The 24710-nt window shown below is 38.9% G+C and overlaps 1 protein-coding gene across 1 annotated transcript in view; it reads right to left on the bottom strand.

Moving 5' to 3' along the window:
• The window catches only part of NPR1 (natriuretic peptide receptor 1), a 3300976-nt gene that overhangs the window by 1556934 nt on the left and 1719332 nt on the right, over positions 1-24710 (bottom strand). Inside the window, exon 5 of the mRNA XM_044079969.1 lies at positions 10847-10941. Coding sequence (XP_043935904.1) covers positions 10847-10941 — 95 coding nt within the window. The remainder of the gene's footprint in view (positions 1-10846; positions 10942-24710) is intronic.

Genomic DNA, 24710 nt, shown 5'->3' with positions numbered 1-24710 from the left:
CACTCTCAGGTCTCAGACTACCTCCTTACTAACAACCTCCTTTCCAATACTCAGCATGGTTTCTGACCAAACCATAGCACCCCCACTGCCTTACTCTCCTTTACTAACACTATACTTCAGCATAAAAACAATGGCTATCTCTCCTCTGCTACTTTCCTAGACCTATCTAAAGCATTTGACATCGTCCCACACAAACAACTCATCTCTGTCCTCAGTAACCTATCCTCTCAATCAGTCACCAACTGGTTTCAGAGTTAACTGTCTGACCGTCAAAAATCCATTGTATGGAAGAATGACATATCTCCCCAACTGCCTGTCTCTATAGGGGTGCCCCAAGGATCCATCCTTAGATCCCTACTGTTCTATATTTTTACCAATAATCTAGCCTCTGCCACCAAACATGGCACACTCATACAATACGCAGATGATTCAACCATCATCTTCTCAGCCCAATCCCTACCCAAACTGCAAAAAGTAACACAGGAAGCCTTTTCCTCTGTTGAAACTTGGTTATCCGATGCCCAGTTAATACTCATCCCAAACAAAACTAACCTACTCATCTTCCAACCCACCAAACATACTCAAAACAACTCTCACTTTAACATCACAGCAAAAGACAACACCACTATACACCCAACAGAACACACCAAATTGCTAGGAGTGGAAATAGACAATAATCTAAAATTTGACATTCACATATTCATGACCATAAAAAAGTCCACAAAAAACTAGGAGCATTATACAGAAATAAGAAACTTCTTACCAAGCAGCAAAGATTTCAGTAGCAAATTTCCATCTTATCTCCACCCTACTTTATGCCTCTCCAATATACAGCAACCTAAGGCAATGCAATCTAAACAAGCTAGAGACCTGCTACAACAAAATCGCCAAATTCACCACAGGGGCATCCTACCGTAGTGACCACTGTCTCTCACTTGCTGAACTGGGCTGGCTTGAGCTCCCTCACCTCCTTCAATGGTATCAACTCTCACTCACCCACAAACTAGTAAACCATCCACTAAATGTCCCATCCCTCCAGAATCTACTCCAACCCTATCACACCACCAGACCACTACAATCCAGCAACAAAAATCACTTGCAGATCACTAAATCCAATAACTCTGCTGGTGAAGCACTACTCTCTTGTGCCATAGCCAAATTATGGAACTCCCTCCCACCCACAATTACCTCCATACCATCATGCACCCACTTCAAAACTTTACTAAAAGCACACCTAAAAACATGCTGGCTATGCCCTTGCAACTCCCACTCTAATATCACCCACCCCATCCAACCACTACCGTTCTTTCCACCCCACTAGCTACCTTGATTATAGCAAGCTTGGATGCTCATAAGCCTACTACTTATTATACAGCAGGAACTTCTTATTGTAACAATTGTTTATGTCTGTTATGTACTTCGCAGATAAAGATTCTAGTTGTCTACTGATGCACTATGTTCTTCATCTGTAACTATGTTTGTAATTAATTGTTATGTTAATCAAATTGATAATCGCTATGTAAATCCAATGTAACTACTGTCTGTATATTTTAACTGTGGAGCTTTTCTCCCCAGGCCTCCGCTGAAAATGGACCTATGTCCAGTCAGATACTCCCAGTCAACAAATGTAAATAAATAAATAAATACGCACGCATAAAATAAATGCATATGACTTGCCTTCTGGTGTCATGTGACAAATGGCCCTCTTTTCAGTAAACAAGCACCACCCTTCCATTTATTATAGTTAGTGTATAAAATGTGGTGGAACAGCTGTGGTGGTGCAGCAGTAGCGTTGTTGCCTCACAGCAAGAGGTTCTCCCATTCGATTCTTGGCTGGAGTGCAGGGAGTGCCTTCTGTGTGGAGTCTGCATGTCCTCCCCGCGGTTGGGTGGCATTCTGAAAGACATGCGTAAATGGGCGTGCCTTCTTTGAAGGTTGGGTGTTGAGTTGGCAACTCGGCACCGTGAAAATCTACTGCCAATCATTAGCGGACCGGAGTTCCACTGTGGCGACTCCTAACCGGGAAAAGCCGAAAGAAAACAACAGTGTATAAAATGTGGTCAGCTTATGTAATATTCCTGATTAGAAAGACAAATGTATGTTATGAAGCAAGAACTTCAGTCTGCTCTCTTGCCATTGTGAACCTTTGGAGAAACCTGTTTTGTCAGCACTCCATGTCTGTTCACCACGAAAACCACATTTGTCTTTAGTTATACAGAAGAGGAGGTAGACATCACACAGTTTTTTAGCAGCTCTTCCTTGAGATTGCTAATTTGTCGGCAGGGTGTTGTTAGCTTAGAAAATGAGGACACAATCGCCCATGTACAACAAAATGCTTGTCTTTATGCTGTGTATCTGGATACAATTAGACAAGGAGATCAAATGAAAACCCACAACAGACAAATGAAGTGACAAGGTAATGTACACTTTTTCACTCTCTGCTTTCTGGTGCCTAAGTAATTCTGGAAATAGGCTTTACAGTCTGCAGCAGGGCTAGCATCTCGGAGTTGTGAACATTAATTCTACAAGATGGTCATTGTTGATGTGACACCTCAACCCAATGTACAAAATTGGAAAAAAGGGGGGTTAACGCTGATGCCATTTTACAGTCAATACAGGTACTCATGTCTATTATTTTTTTGTAGGAGGGGACCATGGCTTATATTGTCAAATGCTTTGAGAAACCTAAGAATGGCTACTCCACTGGTCTCCCCAGTATTCATAATCCTAAAGCTGGTTATTTTGTTAACTAAAGAATCTAACAATTGCATTGAAGTCCATCTTATGTCATCAGCCTTCAAAAGTGAACTTTGTATTTCATCTGCTGATGGACTAATTATTCTAATACCTTGGTAGGAAGGGTCAAAAGTAAGGCTAGAGCATCAATTACCTTGCTGAGGAACAGTTTTCTGAACAAAAAATTAAGCTATACAAAAGCAGACATCACATAAAAGTAACCTGTTGAACCTTAACAACAACAAGTCATGCTCATAGAGGTTTATTCTCTCTCTCTCTGCATTACGGTCTTTCTTGTAAATTATTAAACTTCAATCCTTGTATTAGCATTTGCGCAATTACACAATTCAGGCCTTTACCACATGCCTTCTACTTTTTAGGTCTATCTGTTATCAGGCACACCTTCCGGATGTCTGGAGAGTGAAGATGTCATTGTTTGAGTCATGTCCACTCTCTACTGTGACCACAAAAAAGAAAGCTGAGTCCACGTAGGGTTCACATTGAAGGGATCACTTAACATAATCAGCTGAAGGCCAGATTACTGTTGTACAGATCTGCAGTGATACACACCCAAACTATAGAATTAATGTACATTTAATCTCATAAATGCCAGAGCCCAGGAAATGACCCAAACAAATACAAATGAGAGGCTTGGAACAAGCAAGGCAGCTTCTATGACAAATGGCTTGACAGCTTCAGTTCACATTTTCAAATACAGCAAAGTGTCTTAATGAAGATGATGGTGACATTTAAGTACCTTAATGGTATAAATATGGTAAACAGTATTTTTAATGCCAAAAAAATTAAAAGTATGTTAGGACATAGAAGAATAAAGTTGAAGGGAGAAATAGTGAAGATGGGATAAGAAGGATTTTATTGGCCATATTAAATGTTTTACCAAAAGTGGTGGGATTAAGTTTTAACAGAGAATAGGGAAACTGAAAGAGAGAACTGAAGCTGACTCTGTGCTAAATGGAATGAGCATTTTAGTGCACCCCAAAATAAACTGAGACTATTTCCTTTTTCATGTGTAATGGGAGCTATGTAATCTGAAAGTCATATTTAATATAGTATACTATCAGGGCTTTTATCTGAAAGCATTTCCGGATTTTACAGGCAGACTGATAATGGAGATGAGAAAGAGAAAAAGAGAGAGAGAGATGAGACAAGGCATGCAATGTATTTACAAACTTCGTTTCAAAATCTAGTGTATATTCTGTTCAGAAAGACAGTACATCTTCATTTAAGTGTTAATGCCATTTCAAGTTTGTGAGAGGAAAGGTCATACTGAAATTAAACTGAGTTTACAAAAGTGAGGGTGAGCTTGAGGGTGAAACAGTGAGGGTGAGCTTGTGGGTGAAACAGGACCAGAAGTTGAAGTCTGAGAAGCATATTTCTAGCTGTGATGTAGGAATCCCTAATAATTACTGTGACAATAGGAGGTACTGCAAGCCATGCCAGGCGAAGTAGGGTAGTGGATGTATGACTTGTGCCAGCACAGCTAGCTGAAGTGTTGTAAATAATGATATATCCTTGCAATATCAAACTGATTTATACAAGGTGCCCGTGTTACAAATGCATTAGAACTTTACGTTATTTGTATAGCAAACTGATTTATACAAGCTCCTTATGCTGAAAATATATTTGTGAGTTTTGCTTATGTTGAAATCTATCAACAGAGCACCCTCTTGAAATGAAATGAAATGTACATGTATTAGTGTAACTGAATTAAAAGTATATGTTTTACTAGAGGATACTGGGACAGAGGCCAGTTAACCAGCTAACTTATTTTAAAGAAATAAGGGAAATTTAAATGAGCTGTTAAACCATTAAATCGGCATCCCACTGTGATGAACAGGACTGGAGCTGGTAGGTCTGGGGCAAAGCCATTGTTTGTTAGCTCAGTGAAAAGAAGAGAGGCCCCAGGCACTGCCATAAACATATGGATGTGTATTGTGGCCATCTGTGCTGACTTCCTGTCTCAGCTTCAAAGGGGAATACTGTGAGAACGTAGAGTCAGGTGACAAGATGAGGTCATTCTGCCAGCTGATTTGGCAATTATATTTTAGATATTACAAAGAGAAATCTCAGAGTATAGAGTATTCTGTTTGGGAAGCCTGACAAGAAAGACTGCTCACATATTTAATCTTGCCTTGCCCAAGTAAGTTATTAGGGAATAGTAAATTATCTTAGCTTTAGACAGAAATATAGTGAAGCTTAGTTCAGAGAATAGGTTCATAGGTTCATACTAGGCTATCTGCCCGAGGGCATTTACAAGCCTAGCCCATAGTTTTGTGGCTTACGCCACCCCTTTAGTATGGGGAACTATACCCATTATTTTGCTGTGCCTCTGTCGAGCAGTGACACTGAGGTAATCCCTGGGGTATATCTGCGATCTCCCATCCATTGGTCAAGATTTCTCTTGAACAAGGCCAGCGAGGTGCTCTGCCTCACATATACCGGGATTTTGTTCCACAGCATAGGGAGTCATTGGGTGATGAATCTATCCCTCCAGCACGTCCTATTAATAGCCGTGTCGAGGTTTAAGTCTCCCGCCCTTGTGGCTCTGACGGATCTAGATTTTTTGAGGTGAAGCATATTCATCAAATCTGGGTTTGACATGGCCTTGTATGTTAGGCAAAGGTCATCTCTGAGCAAGCGGTAAGCGACTGAATAGAGCTGGAGTTCTTTCAGTCGGGCAGCATAGGACAGATGTTTGAGACCCTTTATCCTTTTGGTGAGGAACTTTTGTGGCCTCTCCAGCTGCTGCAAGTGTCAGGTCAGATACATTCCGAATGGGGCATTGTACTCAATCATTGGTCTGATGAGTGATGTGTATAGGGAGACTATGACCTCCATTGATCTAGATGAGAATCCCTTCATGATAAGGTGGGCAATGTAGAAGGTCTTCCTAGCTACTTTAGCTACATGGGTGTCGAATGACAGACTACTATCAACCTGGGTCCCCAGGTCCCTGATAACTTCTTCTGTGCTCAGTGGATTGCCACCTATTTGGTAGCTAGGGGTAACCTTGTTTTTCCCGAAGGGTATGACTATGCATTTTTTGGCATTTAACTTTAGGCCATGGCTCTGGCACCAGTTATCCGTTTCTGTGAGACCCTTCTGAAGGATATCTGTGTCAGATGTGTTTTCTACTATGGCCCAGTTTGCAGTCATCTGCAAACTTTGTCAGCCATAACCCTCCTGTGTTTGCTTGTACTTGGAAAAGTAGATGCCAAACAAGAGTGGGCCCAGGACTGAGCCCTGTGGTACACCACTTGTGACAGGCTTTGAGTCTGACATGGCGCCAGCAACTCTGACCCTGTGGGTTCTGTCACTCAGCCAGTTTGCAACCCATCTTGTGATGTATGGGTTAACATTTAAGCTGATGAGTTTTTCAATGATACCCGAGTGGGGTATTGTATCGAAGGCCTTTGCCAGATCGAGGTAGGCTGTATGGACTGCCTTTCCCTCATCAATGGCTTTGGTGACTGTTTCAAAAAAGTCAACCAAGTTTAGAAGGCATGATCTGCCTTTGACAAAGCCAAACTGGGATGGATCCAAAGTCTGCAAATTCCCTATGTCTTTATTTATGAGGTCCATTATGATCCTCTCCATGGCTTTGCAGATAAGGCTTGTCAAGCTAATGGGCCGGTAATTTCCAGGGTCGGTGGAGGCACCGCCTTTGTGAAGTGGGACCACAGTTGCAGTGTGCCACTCCCTGGGTACGTATTCAGAGGTAAGACTATGATTAAACAGCTGTCCTAGCTGTGGGTTTAATTCCTCGTTGAGTTCGTGGAATTTCTTTATTTGTATGAGTCTGTCCATCGATGTTAATTTCAATATTTTCTTTGATTTGAACTCTGTGATTTACTGTATATATTCAATATTTTCATGTCTGTTATTATTTATTATTAAATATATTTCAAACTGTTATTGTGACTTTTCCTTGTAGAAAGTATCTAACTTTTGACAGTACTTATATTTATTTGGTGACACTGTGTGGGCCTCTCCAGAAGGCCTAGCCATCTTGGTGAACTACTACCATTTGTATTAGTATTAATATTACACAGTATAATTGAACACCTTTTGTTAAGGGCCTTAGAATAGCTGATTGTGAGTGTCTGGTGGTGGTGGTAACTATCTTATAATCTGAGCAGAAAGGGGCAAAGCTAGTAAACCTGTGCCAGCCTTTCCCAGGTGTGTTTATGTGTGCAAATTAAATCTCTTAGTGTGTGTGTGTGTGTGTGTGTGTGTGTGTGTGTGTGTGTGTGTGTGTGTGTGTGTGTGTGTGTGTGTGTGTGTGTGTGTGTGTGTGTGTGTGTGTGTGTGTGTGTGTGTGTGTGTGTGTGTGTGTGTGTGTGTGTGTGTGTGTGTGTGTATGTGTGTGTGTGTGTGTGTGTGTGTGTGTGTGTGTGTGTGTGTGTGTGTGTGTGTGTGTGTTAGCTACTTGGTGCAGGGACAGGAAGCACTGGGTTTACAGAGAAAGTGCTGGAGGACTTGGCCTGGACACTTGGCTGAGGACCTGACCCTGCAGTTGTAACAGTGGGGAGTCTTATTGGAGATCAGAAGGGAAACAGATATAGAGACATCTAGACCCCAGGCTGAGTCTGTACTCTGTGTGCTCTTAAGAGAAATTGTACTTGATGCAGAGATCTGCATCTGGAAATACTGAGTGTATCCATTTATATTCCAAGTGCATGTCCGTTTCCAGTGTCAGTGGTGAGGATTTAGGCTCCTTGATTACTGGCCCAGAGTGGGGAGGACACACATATTGGTACCCAGCACATATTGGTAGCAGTGGTGGGTGTCACATATTTGATGGCAGTTGTGGGATCATCACATGCTCACAAATTGCTGAGCAGTGGTGTGGACATTGAACTCATGTAGTCTGTAATCAGTGGTCGCTAAAGAATGTGTTTGTACTCTCAAGCAGCCACAAAGTAGACTTTCAGAGTTTCATATCACAATAGTTTTATTTATTTACTTTTTGTTAGCTTAGTTAGTCATGGAGAGCAGGTAAGGATGTCAGCAGAGGACTATGGCAAGCTGACAAGGAGCCAGTTGACTGAGATGTGCCAAGCCAAAGGACTGGGGCAAGCCAAACTGACTAAAGGGGAAATGATTGCAGCCTTAATCACAGCTGCATCACAGACCAGCAAACAGGAAGAGAACCTGGCTGGCAGTGGGTATGTTCAGCTCTCAAAAACAGGACAGTTCAACTTTTCCTCAGAAGACTTAAAAATCTGTCTAGAATTAAAGAGACTTGAACTGGAGGCCAAACATTTGGAACTAGATTCATCAGAGAGACTGCAGCATTTGGAGGTTGAGGTAGAATCAGCCAAGAGACTGTGGCATTTGGAAGCTGAAGAAAATGAGAGGCAGAGGCAGCATGAAAAGGAAATTCTGACTCTTCACCGGGGTCATAGAGGTAATGGGGAAGGGAGTAACCTAACCCCTGAAGCAATAAAGGTTAGTAAACTTCTTCCGCAATACCAAAAAGGTGATAATTTTGATAGTTTTATTCATATATTTGAAAGATTATGCAAACAGTATAATGCTGACCAATGGATCTGGGTACAGTTCCCCACCCCTTACTCCATAGTAAAGCTATAACTGTTGTTTCTAAATTGCCTGATACTGATTGTTTAGATTATGAAAAGGTGCAGTACTGTTGATTACAATGTTTTAAGTTAACACCAGAAGCTTTCAGAAAAAAAGTTTTGTGAGCATAGACTCAAGGCAGATGAAAATTTCATAAGTGGGTGAGTGGGTGTCATGTCACCACTTTTCAATGGCTGGCAAACCTTTTGGTGAGGGAACAAGCCCTTAGCATTTTGCCTGTGGACATAAGAATCTGGTTGGCAGACAGGGGAATGCAACTCTGCAGACGAGTTGGAGAAAAAAGGAGACCTACACCTGGCAAGCAGAGTATCACTGCACAGGAAAGGGATAGCCAGTGCTGCAGATGGATATAAAGGAACACATGGTGGGCAGTCTAAACTGCCCCAAAAGAGTCTGGCAGTAACTGGGGAAGCCACTAGTTCAGGTACATGGCCAAGATCAAGGGCTGTGTTTGTTACCTGTGTGCTCTTAAGGGAAACTGTACTTGATGCAGAGAGTGTGTCCATTTGTATTCCAAGTGCACGTCCCTTTTCAGTGTCAGTGGTGAGGTCTTAGGGTCCTTGATTACTGGCCCAGTGTGGGGGTGACACATATTGGTAGTACATGTGGGCATCACAATGTAAGTAACTTCCAGGATATCAGAAAACTTAAATAGAGCTGAATAAATCTCACCCCAGGCTTCGTGCCCACTGAGTGGAGCACAGCTACAGTTATCCTACTCCACAAGGAAGGATCCATCTTGGATCCCGGGAACTATTGCCCCATCAGTCTGACGAGCCTGATCTGCAAGGCCATGGAATGTATTATCATGGAACTTATAAACAAAGACATTGGCAACCTTAAAACACTGGACCCCACCAAGTTTGGGTTCGTGAAGGGCCGATCTTGTCTCCTGAACCTTGTTGACTTCTTCAAATCAGTCTATAGAGCCATGGATGAGGGTAAGGCAGTCCACACAGCCTATCTGGACCTCGCCAAGGCCTTTGACACCATCCCCCACTCTGGAATCATAGATAAACTTACTAAGCTGGGCATTAATCCCTACGTCACTCGATGGGTTGCCAACTGGCTTACTGACAGAACCCACACTGTAAAAGTAGCTGACTCCAAATCCAGCTCCAGACAAGCGACAAGTGGAGTACCTCAGGGTTCAGTCCTGGGACCTCTCTTGTTTGGCATCTACTTCTCTGAAGTACAGGCCAACACTAAGGGACTCTGGCTAACAAAGTTAGCAGATGACTGCAAACTGGGAGCCATTATTGAATCCCCAAATGATGTGGATACTCTACAAAAGGGCCTTACAGAAAGAGATGCTTGGTGCCAGAGCCATGGGCTCAAGCTCAATGCCAAGAAATGTATAATTATCCCCTTTGGGAAAAAACATGTACCCATGAATTATCACATAGGTGGCAGTACACTAAATGCCGAAAGTGTGATAAGAGACTTAGGGACACAGGCAGACAGTGGTCTCACCTTCAATAACCACATTGCCACAACAGCTAGGAAATCCTTCTATGTGGCACACCTCATCACTAAGGGCTTTGCATCCAGAAAAAAGGAGGTCATTGTCCCACTGTACTCATCCCTCATTAGACCCATTATAGAATACAATGCCCCATTTGGTATGTACCTATCAAGATATCTTCAACAACTGGAAAGGCCGCAGAAATACCTCACTAAAAGAATCACAGGCCTAAAGCAGATGCCCTATGCTGACCACCTTAAAAAACTCCAGCTATACTCTGTCACATATCGTTTACTCCGAGGCGATCTCTGCTTAACATACAAGGCCATGTCAAACCCAGAGCTGTTAGACATGCTACACTTAAAGAAATCCCAATCCCTCAGAGCCACAAGCTCCAGGGATCTAAATCTTGTCATCACAATAAACAAAATATGCTGAAGGGATAGGTTCCTGATCCAGAGACTCCCCAGACTTTGGAAGAGACTGTCCATACATGTCAAGCAGAGCACCTCTTTGGCCCTCTTCAAAAGGAGCCTTGATGATTGGATGGGAGAAAGGAAATTCACCCTGGGGATCACGTCAGTCACCTTGCTAGACAGGGGTCCAGGGAAGTAAATAGTGTGGGAAGGAATAGCCAGGGAATTGTTATGGCTAGACTTGTATAGGCCCTAGGGCTGATAGCCTAGTACCAACCTATGAACCTATAAACACAGAAAAAGAGACCTCCTGAAGTACTGAGCAAGGTGTGTCTATGTGGGATAGGTTCTACTTTGGCACGTAGAGATTTTTTTTCTAAAGATCAGGGATCAGTTGAGCCCTTGATTTCCCATCATTTTAAGTACAATGATCCAGTGCAGGAGCTGACAAGGTTCATTCTCCAGTTATTTGTACTGACTAATACGTAGCCACCCCCCCACATACACACAGACACCTTTTTAAGATTAATGGAGTCCTCTGTAACTCTTCAGTTTTCATTGCATCACAATCACTTTTGAAAATAAGAAAAGAAACTTCACTGACCTGAAAGGCTCCATCCTCTGGACAGGACATATCCCAAAGAGAGTAATCAGTCTCCCGATCTCCTGTTTCATCAATTTTCAAACTACCAGTCACTCCTGAAGATGAAAAGAACAGGTACAGATGATCAGACAAATGCTCCCCATGACTTTGCTGTTTCTTCAAGTGCTTACAACAAGAAATCTCAGTCATCTGCGAGCGCAAACTGTCTAACTGGGTCAGCAGGCTCATTCCAACTACAATCAGACTTAAAAACTTGTAGATTAATATTTTCCAGTGTGCTAAAATCTGTGAAAAGGAACAAAGTACAAACCCTTTCCAAAACTCCATACAAGTGGAAAATAAAACTGGGAAAGTATAACTTAACTTACATAACTGCAGTCCAAGATATGAAGACACAACATCCACAAAATCCAGCAACTTACAAGGGGACTCATTATACTTAGCATAACTAAACTATGGAAGAGTATTCCCTTTGCCATCCCACAAAAAACTTCCTTGTTATTAAAACCAAACTCTGCCTACATCAAAATCATGCTAAAATCTGCAAATCTTCTGAATCTCCAAGCTAAAAATATCCAGATACACAAGATTTTTCTTCTGACTTACTAAACCATTTCTACCAACTAGCTTTTCATGATTTACAGACGTGAGTGTATTACACTCCTCCCATGAGAAATCACATATTTTGGTGTTCTCTACTGCTTTGTGATTTGTTGCTTCAGTGACGATCTTTAATGTGCACCAATGTCATGTTTAGAACTTATTACACCGTCATTATGTGATAATCCCTGTTTATTTTATTTTAATGCATTTCATTATTTTTGTACATTGTCCTTTCTTTAGAAGTTGTTTAAACATGATTCTATTGTATATCTAGTATTTCTTGGAGCTTTTCTCCTGGGCATCCAATGAAAATGAGCAAAATAACCCAGTCGGACTTTTCAGAAAAACAAAGCAACTAGCTAAATATATACCATTCATCCATTTCTTTATTAATTATGTTAATGGCCTTGTCCAATGTAACTTTTTCAGCTATGACTTGAGACAACAGGTAGAAATTCCACAAACAGTAGATATCATGCTACATGTGCACACAGATATATTTGTTATTGCGCATATTGGCCACACAGTGAAGAAAAAAGGGTGAAAGATCATGAATACATAATAAACTAGATTATATTGTACTAGCTATTTTCATGGTTTATAATCATTAAAGAAGCTGATGAATGAAAGATCTCTAAAACATTTTTACATGCTGTTTTCACATTATACATCTGCTGACTGCTTGGCCTACCTCAGTGTGAACTCCCATTCATTCCTTTAACAGGGTAAAAGATGGACACAGTGCAGCTGTCATACTGGGATTTTTCATTATGTTCTCAATCCCGCCCTTCGGTGGTTTACATGCATGCCTGTTTCAATTTTCAGTTATGTTCTCAATCCCTCCCTTCGGTGGTTTACATGCATGCCTGTTTCAACCACTCACCAGATCACATGGATGCATCCACACTTGTACAATGCAGAGCCAATGGCATGTCACTCAGACATGTGCTCAGTGATGTACGTCTGTCCTCCAAAGGGTGTCAGTATTTCATCTAACCAGACTGTCTCACTAACTCCAGGACTTTGTTAGCCTCCTTCAGTACCCAGATCACTGATCAGTTTGTTATCATTTGGCTCATATGGCTTTATGCCTATAAATCACAGAGCAAACTCATTTCCATAATGTTTTAGCATAGCTGCACAGAAGTGAACCTTAAGGGAATTTCATATTTTATGTGTCAGTCAGTAATTAGAAAACCCCGTGAAAGACCCAGCTAAGCTAGAGTCCTGTGTATAATAACTTAAACCTCCTTTTAGTGGTGGTCCATGGGATATATTCAAATGACTCTATATGGATATACCATTGTTTCAGCTACATGCTTTTTGAATGCCTATGACTTTTCACTTTTAACTCTTTAAATTATTACCGGTTCATTTAGGCAAATAAAGCTAAATCCCACTAACTGTAGACATGCCATGTTTCTCCTTTTTGTTGAACCTTCGGTACAGCATAAGTAGATGGTTTAGCTATACTTTGGAAACACAGAGTTTAAGACCAAGCCTGATGCATGCATCTCAAGGGCCTCCACTACCCGAGATCTACCCTATGGTTTAGATCTGTGGTATTGTGAGGGTATAGGGTGTCATATAAAGCAATATGGGAAGCCATTATATTAGCAGTATACCTGTTTAAGGGAGCAAAGCATATTGGTTTTTATGTAATATAAACACAACCAGTCAGTCTGTGGTAAACTGTGATGGTGTAAGACCTTTGTGTGAACACCTCTTCTATCTTGTTGCCCCTGTATGTAGAGTTATTAACTTGAATGCGCAGCATAGTGTCAATAGATATGAGATGGTTCAGCATGGTGTCAGAATAAATTTATTTCCGACAAGATTTTAATCAACCTGACACCAATGGCTGTATTTTGGTTCTACTCTAAAACAGTTTGCCTGCGTGGTATCTCACACACGTCCCAGCAAAAAAAAAAAAAAAAAAAAAAAAAAAACAATACAAAATATTTTAGGCACAATAAAAAAGTATTCAAACAACTTAAACAGTTTGTTTTCATAATTTTTAAACATTTGTCAAAAAAGTATTAATTTTTTTTACAGTTTAAATTTCCTTCTCACATTATTTTATTTCTTTTTTTATACCATGCAATTTTCAACGTCATTTTCTTTTTTGGCTCAGTATTGCTTCTTTATAACCACTAGCAGCGTTAAACCCTTATGGAATCCTTAATGAAAATTGAAAGCTATGGATTCAACATTTTGATCAGTATCTCACTAGAAGGTGGACTTGCTGTTAAACCAGAATGTATTCGGTGACAATGTTTCTTAATGTCACAAAAGAAGCAATCAAATGGTTAACACTTTTAACCTTTCAGAGGAAATCTTTTTGTAATTATTTATTTTATTTAACATTTGTTGACCAGGAATGTCTGACTAGGACAGAGCCTATTTTCAGAGGAGGCCCGGGGAAATACACTCCAGACACATGTCTTTGGAATGTGGGAGGAAACCAGAGTAGTCTGAGGAAACCCATACGAACAAGGGCAGGCATGCAGACTCTGCACAGAAGGCACCCCAGTTGGGAATCAAACTGAAGTACCTGTTGCTGTGAATCAGCAATGTTAACCACTACACCACTGTGCCACACTATAATTAAAGGAAAATTCTATGTATACTCTGAGCCAAACAAGAAGGTACCATATATCAGTCATTTATTCTTGACTTAAACTCAAGCAGTCCAGAAATCAACAGATGAATACATGACTGATCTTAACCACAGTGTGCAAGACTGTGAGAGTTTTTAAACATAAGCAATTCTCTAAAAATAGTTAGACCAGTGTAATCAGAAAAGATCAAATCAGAGGCAGACTGTTAAGGAAAGCAGATCCATCCATCCACAACCACTTTTTCCCATTTTTGCACATGGGGGAAGTGGTGACACAAAAAAAACAAAGATACATGAAGAGTGAGTTAACCATCTAACATTTAGGTCAGAGTACACAGAATACTTTAGTTTGGTAAAACATTTCCACATCATACCACATGTGACACTCCAGTCAGGTGCTATCAAAAGGGATCTAGGCACTCTTGTTGATCATTCTTTATCTTTTGACTATTACAGCTCTATAGTAGGTCAGGAATGGCTTCTATCTGGCTCATCTAATTTCCAAACACATCTCTTCTAGATTCAAAGAGTCTTAATTCCCCCTTTGCTCATATCTGATCAGATCTATTATTGAATATAATATTTTGGCATGTATTTGTATAAACATATCAATCAGTCTCAGAGATTCCTAACTAAAAAAAGGAGTAACCATGAGACCCTCAGATATCTGGACAGAGCAGCCCTTGATCTTACTTGGTTTCTTATAGACTTTTCCATGAGGATCTGTGTCTAGCCTTTTGAGCCACAAAAAATCCAACCCTCTTTGCCTTCCTATTCCTTCACAGAACAATTGATTCCTCAAATATCCAGTTAGAGGAAAGAAATCTTCATCAAGGGATAAATAAAGCACAGTAGAATGATATATTCATAGCACACCATACCCCTCACCACTGGAAGAAACTTTTGCTGTATGTCATGCAAAGTAGCACCCTTAACACATTCAAAGTAAACCTAGACACTCGGATGTGACACACCCCTCCAATCAGGTGTTTGTTGATAATTCTTTATCTTTTGGTAGACAATCCTTCCCATCATCACGTTATATATACTAAGCATCATTAACAAGCAAATAATCAGGGACCTAGGTACTTGGGTATATAGACTGATTTATTTTATCCTTTGTATGACAACAGTTGTCAGAAAAACTTTTTATTTAGCCCAGCTAATTGCTAATTTCTTCCCTACCTTGTGATGGCTCCTTAAGACTGGTGGGAACACATTTGAAAATGGTTTATTGGCCAAGCCTGTAGTGGTCTGTAGACTGATAAAGTTGTGCTTAACAAGGAACCTATATTAGAAGAGCAAGAATTATGTAAAACAAAAGTAGTGAATGCTAAACCAGATGGAATAAGATGTATATCTGCAAACAAAGTAAAGCTAAAACTGCTAGCAACCGCATGTGAGACAAAAAAATAGCCAAAATATCAGAATCACCTATTATGCCTTAAGATCTTTTATTGCTTGCTTAACTAATAGTGATAAACATGTCCTTGCAAACCTCAAAGTGTTTAATCTAAGCTACCAGTTTTGTCCCGGATGAATGGCACTTACCAGTTGTCATGCCCTTCTCTAAGGACGGCCTCACAACTGACCTGGGTAATTACAGACATATCAGTTTTACAAGTCTGCTTGGTATGACTTTTGTCTTTTGGGGGTAAATATGGAGAAGGGATGGGCTGGAGATGAAAGACTAGTACTTCAACTGCTTAAAGGGAAGTGAGATGGATGATATCCAATGCTTAGAATGGGGAGGGTATGGAAGTTTAGACAGAAAGAGGAGTTAGAATCTGGATGCAAAAACTCTTGAAGGATACAATTAGTAGTTGACAAGGAGGTGTGAGTTGGTGTTCAGTGATAGGCAGACCAATCAAGGAAAAAGGTAAGAGAGAGTGAATGATGAAATGGGTGAAAGTGTAGTTGTACTGAACTAGCAATGGTAGTACCAAGAACAGTTGTAGACTACTAGAAATAAGATTAACTGTAAACAAAGTGAGGTAACCTTCTGAATACCAGAGAGGCAGGAAAGTGGGATACCCCAAATTCTACATATGGTGGTCAATACAGCATCAAATGTGTTAGGAGGGAAAATTCTGAGGGAGATGACAGTGTTCAAATTATGGGTATATCATGGTTATGTATAAGGTGAGAATGAGTAGAAACGCAAATAACTTTTTTCTTCTGCAATAAGATGTGAATGCTGGGTATTTATGTTGTATGTACTACTGCAAATATGTGGTATAATATGGCAGACATGTCTATGTTAAATAATATTGTTGAAGAGCTTTGTTAATATACAATAATAAAAAATGAAAGAGTATAAAAATAAGTGTGGTTATCATCACTTTTGGTAGACAATCCCTCCCGTCATCACGTTGTACATACTAGGCATCATTAAAAAACAAATAATCAGGGACCTAGGTACTTGGGTATATAGACTGATTTCTTTTATCCTTTCTATGATAACAGTTGTCAGGAAAGCTTTTTATTTAGCCCAGCTAATTGCTAAAAGAAACATCATCAAGTTCTAAACAAGTAATCACTACCGTATGCTCAGTATTGATCAGGTCAATTACTGAGTACAACACTCCCTTTAGGATGCATCTTATTAAACGTATCAAGCAATCAGAAAGACCCCAAAGGTTACTAACCGAAAAGATCACAGAACAAATGTCCTGAGTTACCAAAAGTGGCTGGAGGCTATAGTGTTTATTCAGTCCTTATAGACTTTTGACGGGAGAGCTTTGTCTCATCATACCATTAGAGACTAGAAATTCCAAGACCTGCTTTTTCTGCACAAGTCCAATATCTCAACCAATACTAAAACCATCCATCTAAATTTACACCAATATATAAATAAAACACACTGGAGGTACCACATTATAACTCATCACCTCCCAAACCTCTGGAATAAACTTCCCCTGCATGTTATACAATGTAACTCACCGTCTTCCTTTAAATATAAACTGGATAGTTGGATGGGTATCTATACAATTACACCAGGACTGACAGCTATGGTCCTCCTGAAGAAAGGACATCTATGCTGAGGGTGGGTACTAGCTAGGCATAAATGTTCATATGACTCAGTGACCTTGAAATATCTATGAATCTATAGCATCCAGTAGCAAAACAGTCATAAACAAGAACAACTGCAAACGTTGTGGCTTCAGACATAAAAAAAACATGCAGCAAAACTTTTGATATGGTGTGTAAGCCTTGTGAAATTTGGGACATTTCACAGACATTTGCAAAAAGGGAAAAAGACTGTTGCAATATAATGTAAATATTGTACCACAGCTAGTTAAAAACAAAGCAGAACTCTGTGTTATAAAGGTTACAAATTCATTAACATGTACATGTGTTAATGTAAACTACAGAAGTGATAACACAAATATAGCTCACATTTCTAGCCCCAGTAAAGTTATTTGGAGGACAAAAAGGCTGATGATTAGAGGAATGTCTGTAACATTTATTTTATACACTGTGGACAAATGCAATAGTCTGTCCATATCTACACTCAACTCTTTGGGTTGTTTCAAGTTTTTTGTTTAATTTTGTCTTATTCCATCCACAGATTAATAACTAAGGGTGAAGTCTGGCTAGACTGTATGTACATATCAAAGAAGTACAAGTTATTATTTCAAGTTGTATCACTTAAAGCTATTTTAAAGCAATCTAATATTTTGGAGTACAATACTTGTGAACAGCTTGAAATGATTAAAACTAGTCATACCATGTGGATGTAGAATAATACTGTTCACAGCAATAACCTTTTTACAACAGAAGGCAGTGCTAGCTGTAATAAGACACCGAGAAGGCACAGCCTTGCAAAACATTTGCAGAGATGCATAAATGTTTGTCAATTGTGTTATTTAAGTACTTTCCCCACCCATTGCTTTGCGGAGATCTATAATATTGAATGCTCACCCAAACCAGTATTGCTCCTGAGTAAACCTCCTTAACAACAAATTGTCTCCTGCTCATTTTCTCAGGGCTCCCATCTGCTTGATGCCCTTCCCATGCTCTGTGGGGGTCCTGAATTAATCCTGCTCTATCCTTAGCAACAAAGAGATTTATTTTATTATTTTGTACTTCAGTTAACTGATTTAGAGTGCTACTACTTTGTTTTTGCATTATTTATTGGTTTTGTGCTTTAAATCATTTTAAATGTCCCTAATACATGAAATTGGCTTGTCCAGGTAGTTTGCTGAAGTTGTTTCGTGGTAGCATTACACTCTCAAGCAATCTTTTTTTGTGTTTTTACATTAAGAGGTCTGTCTAGTGGCAAAAATTGGTGGCCATGTCTGTCTGAGTTAGGGAACACATAAGAAAGCTGTAAGTGTAGTCACTTTATTGACCAGAGGACTTAGAAGTCAGTTTCATGTGTTTTAAGTGCCTGTATAAATTTGCTGCATTTGCAAACTACTGCCCATTGTGCAGTGGTGGTTAGTAGTGCCCTGCATAAATGCAAACACCTAGAAACTAACTTTTCCTGTAAAACCAACTCTGAAACTATATTGTAACTTGGTGAGTGTAGAGCAACTACTCTGAGCATTGAGTAGTAGAGATCAGCTACTTTGTGCATTGAGGAGCGCTGCCCATTAAATATAGTATTATTATTAAACCTAGTCTAGTCTCTATCCCCAAAACCAACATTAATCAGCCCACTATTAGCCCCTTCTGCACCACACCCTTGTAGCTCATTCAGTAAAGGACCTGACATCAAGGATATGCACTTTCTCAACTTCTCTGCAGCCAGTTTGGTGGATGTGGGTATTGTCACATTGCCAGCCTTGCTATCTGGAATTCTGTATATATTTCTGTCATTTGTGAATACTGATATGATTTATCCAGAACTGTATGTTATGTACTGAGCTAAAATGTAACCACAGCATGCCCTGCTGGCTTAGCATAGAAATGTATATATACTATTGTGATTGTGTAACTGTATATGTTTTAACAGTAGAAACTGGGACATAAAAGGTTAATTTGCAAATTAGTTGACATTAAATTGTTTTATGATTGTGCTATAAAAGTTCTCTCTCAGTTTCAGTGTAGCAGACACAATGTCTAGAGCTATCCGTTTGTTGTATTGTCTTGGAAGAGAAGTAATTACTAGCTTTGAGATGCAGAAGTGTTTTAATGATTTATGAATTCCAAGCAGCTACACAGCTCTGAGCAAACATCTGAGAGAAATGTATTTTTCACACAGAAAAGTTAAGTTCTGTTTGTTTCTGACAAAAGGTGGTTTAGCTTGGGAACTAAAGTCAGGTGACAAAAAGTGATGTCATCCAAGCTAAACCAGCAGTAATAGTTGATATTAATTTAATAACTCTCTCAGAGAGGGACTGGGCATTTTGTATTTTGTCTTGGACCTAGCAAGGACATCCACTCATCACCACCTTCTGCTCTTGCCTTGCTGTAAGTAAGTTTATAGGGCATAATAACTCTCTTTTAAGATTTAGATAGGAATATAGTAAAGATTAGTTTAGATGTTTTTTGCATTTATTTGAGACTGTCCTGCAATGTTGCTTTAAATATTTCCTGTGATTTTGAACGCTGAAGTTATTGTGTTGATTTACTGAGTATTATCTTGTTCTTTTATTATTTATTAATAAATATATTTAAACCTATCTTTGTGGGTGATATCTGTGAGACATATTTAAACTCTTAGAGTACTTGCATATCTGTTTGGTGACACTGTACAAGCCACTCCTAAATAGCCTTGCTTTTGGTCAGACTACCACTTGGATTAATAGTAACATTTCACAATAGGATTGGACACCCTTTGTTAAGGGCCTTAAAAGTAGCTGATAAGAGTGGTTGGTGGCAGTGGAAACTACCTTATAGTCTGGGTAGAAGGGGGCATAGCTAGTAAATCTGTGCTAGACTTTCCCAGGAGTGTGACAAATACAAAAAATCCAAGACCCAATTGAACCGGTGAAATAAAATAGTACAAGCCAAAGAGTAAATAACTATAATACCGGTAGCAGCATGGCAGGTAGTGCAAACATAGTTTTATTGCAAGGAAAAAAACATAAGCACTTTCAGAGTTATCCAACCGCTTCCTCAGACAAAACAGTGCATAACAGGTGCTCTATTTAAACAATGTGCCAATGAATACTTTAATTCATCTAATTATGCATGATGCCAAGAACTACACAAAAAATAAATAAAACATTGTAAACAACTGCACATATACACAAAAGCTATTAACATTTTTGTAAATTCAATGTTGCAATGGACTAGCTTTTAAAAAAGGTTTTAATGATAATTTAGCATTCAGGCCAGGTGATTTATCTACATTTAACTCAAAATCCAATTCTGTTCTCCTGTCCCAGTGATGTTCCTAATGTCACCCCCCCCCCATCTCTTTCTACTATCACTTCTAAAACCATGAACTTAAAATAGTGCCCTCGACCTTCCTTGGCTACATGCTGTGCAGGTGCATTAGTCCCCTTAACATTTATCCTACAATCAGCATAAAAATTATGGTTAATCTTGAAACCTGCATACGGATGTGTAAAATAAGCCCCTGTATATATATATATATATATATACATATATATATATATATATATATATATATATATATATATATGTGTGTGTGTGTGTGTGTGTGTTCACATGCTGTACAATTCCTGCAGGCATATGTCCCAGTTCTATGTGATTCAGTTATGCCCACATCTCTACTAGGTTTGTAACACAAATGCCTTTTAAGTGACCTATTATTCCTAAAAGCAAAATGCAGCCCTTCGGCCACTACATCCTTAAGTTTTTCAACAGTGGTCAGGATATTCCAGTTCTTCTTGATAATATCACATACCTTATTGATATCACTTGAATAAGAGAGTGGCATTCTCATTACCGCAATAAACAGAACATGGTGGAGGGACAGGTTCCTAACCCAGGGACTTCCCATACTCTGGAACAAACTTGCCATTCATGTCAAGCAGAGCAATTCACTGGTCCTCTTTAAGAGAAATCTTGATGAGTGGATGGGAAATAGGAAGTTCATCCCGTGGATCACTTCAATGGCCTTGCTTGACAGGGGCACTGGGAATTAACTTTAGGTGACATGATGCCAGGGAATCTTCTTGGGCTAGGCTTATATTGGCTCCAGGGCCATTATACTAGTACACACCTATGAACCTATGAAGCTTAGTAATTTCCTTTTGCTACACAGTGGTCTGAGCATAACTTGAAATTGAAATTCAGCTTGAAATACTCTATGTTGTGACATCATTAATCTGTATGAATACACATCTGCATCTGTATCTGTACAATACTTGTTTTAGCTCTAAAACGTAATCTGCATTAGTGCACATCTGCATCTATACTGTATACATGTCCTAACTCTAAAGAATACTTTTTTTTGGATAACTGAAACAATTATACATAAATTTAAATATCATATTCTTCATGTACTGAATAATACATACAGTTAATTACATTTCATTTATGTTTAAAGAAACATTGACAAAAAACAATAAACTGGTTTAGACAGTCTCATGGTCTTTACTTCAGACTTTTCTATTAATAATCCAGAAGCCTTGACAGTTGACTTGTCCAACACAGTTCTTGGATTTAAAATAGAGTAAGCCTTATTCTGCATTGTCTCAGTCACTGCTGAGGTACTCGAAAAGCCACACTAGTGTCCTTTATTATCCATTTTCTGTCTGACTCATGCAATTATTTAACAAACAGTCCTCCCCCATTCCTCTATGCCAAGGTAATGTGGTAAATATCTTCAATATTCAATAAACTTGTAACTGAAATTCCTTTTTAACCCCCCCCCCCAAAAAAAAAACAGTTTCTGTGACAAACTTGTCCTTCTAGTATAATATCTGTAAAAATACAAACAAGTGTCATCAGGTTCTTATAATAACATTTGCAGACTTAATAATCATAATAATGCCTTTAGCATCACCTGTTGCATTGACTTTAATTCTAATGTCAAATATATACATTTCTCATGACTGGAATAAACCTATGTTACTAATAAAAACATTTTTAGATGTGTAACCAAACTGACAATATTCTATGAATTAGTCCGGGCCTCTGGTATGATGTCTGTGTAAGCTGCAAATCTTCCATGAAATGTATAAAATCCTGAACTATTTACATATACAGATTTACAACTAGAACTGAACAGATTTGATTTTGGAGCTTTACAAGTATATGAAGTTTCCTCATACAGTAAATTACATTGCTCTTTTTCCTTGCATGAGATCTGAATCTGTGATTGCAATCTGTGATTACACTGACAAATAATATCTATACTGCACTCTTTTCTTATGCGGGATTTAAACCTTTAACCATTCTGTTACTTTCAAAAAAGTCTACACTCTGTAAAACTAGTAAAACATATTTTAATATTTGTAAATGCTCTTTTGTTTTTGTCTGTATCAGGATATCATTTATGCATTTCAACACTTTAGTACCATAATTCACTGGTCTTAACAACATGACTATGTCTAATGAAACAAAACAACAGCAATAAACTGAAACAAAACAAAAGCAAAAAAAAAATATCTGCCAGATGTGTAACTGTAAACCATTTATTATATAGATTTAATGTGACTGTCATTTCTGGTATACATGGCACAACATGTGACACCAGAATGGTATACCTCCTTACTAATATACAATTGTTACCTTTTTCCTAAGAATGAATTGAAGGAACATAATTCTTTTATTATAATATGCTTTTGTATCCTGTCTGTAACACATTTATGAAGGTATTCTGTTATTTCTCTGAGAATGAGATACTGTTTCAAAATGTGATAATTTATTTTGCTCTGCCTGCACTTCAGCTGTGGCAACTGAACCAGAATCCATCTTGTCTTTATCCTATGAATCTATATATTCCAGTAGTAACAGATCTCTCAAATCATGTGCATCATCTGTGCAATCTACTGCACGCATTTTCTTACAAGTGTCTTTTGTACTGTACATTTTGTAGCATTTTTAAATCTTTAACTTTGGCAACATGTCCATGTCTGGTATGGTACTTTCACACTGAGAACTACTCATTGCTGTAACCTTTGACCCTTCAAATCCTGACAGCATTATAACTGGCCTCTTGTAGAGGTCTGTTTGAAACTGAAACTGATGTGTCTGTACTAACCAGTACATTATTCCATAATTCCTCTCCTGTAAACAATGAATTATATAGTCTGCCATCCCTCTCTACCTTAATGTCAGATAAATCAGCTCATTTGTTGATGGACTGCTACACCCTTTACAGACATTCTGAAAAATCATCTTCTATAGATCTAGTAACAACAGTAAACTGAGCTATGGTGTGCATTTCTTCTCTATTTTGTCCTGATGTCTGTATATGATTTACATCGGTGGTCACTGTATCAGACTGATCCATTTCTACAGGATTGCAGTCAATCCCTGCACTCTGATCCCTGTTCAGTGCGAACTTTGCACTGGCTTCTGAGAAAAAAACAATAATCAATCCAAAAACAAAATCAAATACAATCCAAAGACATGCGTTTGGAGCTTTTCTCCCCAGGCCTCCACTGAAAAGAGGCTCTGTCCTACTTGGACTTTTCCAGTCAGCAAAATGATAAATAAAATAAAATAATAAAAAACAAACTGGAAGCTATTACATTCTGGGCATTATTTGCAACTGAAATGTTACTGATAACATTAAACTGAGACATGGAAAATGATTCCTTTGTGATGTGCCCTGAAATATGCATGTCAAGTGCACTGGCTGTATTTGTCAGGCTGATCTGCATTTGTAATACTGTAGTTTAACTCTATATTCTGCATTACACACGCTGTAGCATTTACACTGATTTCTGAGGACTGTAAACCAAATATTTTACCATGTGCACATAGTTTAAATCTGAAACCATACCAATATCAGAAGATGAAAATACTGTAATTTCTGTAAACACTGATTTGTTCTCTGGATTATGAGAAAAGTTTCTCTGTAATCTAGCTCACACAGTACCTCTTGCTTCTGCATTTTAAATCTTTTACATCTAGAAAGATTTAGCATTCCTGAACTGATAAAATGTGTTCCAGAAATGTAAATTTTAATCTTAGTAGTATACTGCTTAGATTTCTGTTTAACCCAGTTTTTAACATTAAACTACACATTTACTGGTGCTTTTACTGTATACATTTTTAAACTTTTTTTTTTACATTTACTGTTTGATTTAGCCATAAAATCCATTATAATAAAAAGTGAATGCTTACATAAGGTAGTGAATATACACTGAGTTGTTGGGCCAGTTATTTCTTCATCCTTCCTGTTTTAAGGATTCCCTTGCCTCTCCGATAGCACACTGGTACCTAGGAGGACTGTCTTCTTTCTTGAAGATTTTTCTAACATTTTCTAATACTTTTCTGTAGATTTGCAGGGTTGCTATGGGGTTCTGGAATTATTTTAACTGTAGGTTAATATTGTCACCCCCCCCAGCCATGTTGTGCACCCTTTGAAAGAAATGAACCAGCTGTCTGTAGCTGTACTGCTGGAATCAAACCTGTACCACAGAAACCATAGATCACAGCCTTAACCCTCTGATCCAACTGTAAGAACAGTGTTGTTTCTAAAACAGATGCCAAAGAGTAGTGGACCCACCTCAGAACCCTGGGGTACTTCCATCAGGATCATCATTT

The sequence above is a fragment of the Protopterus annectens genome, chromosome 8.part0 (assembly GCF_019279795.1).
Source record: "Protopterus annectens isolate FY-2018-M chromosome 8.part0, PAN1.0, whole genome shotgun sequence".
Taxonomy (NCBI): domain Eukaryota; kingdom Metazoa; phylum Chordata; order Ceratodontiformes; family Protopteridae; genus Protopterus; species Protopterus annectens.
Note: the sequence above shows the minus strand (reverse complement) of the source record. Positions and strands in the feature narration are given on the sequence as shown.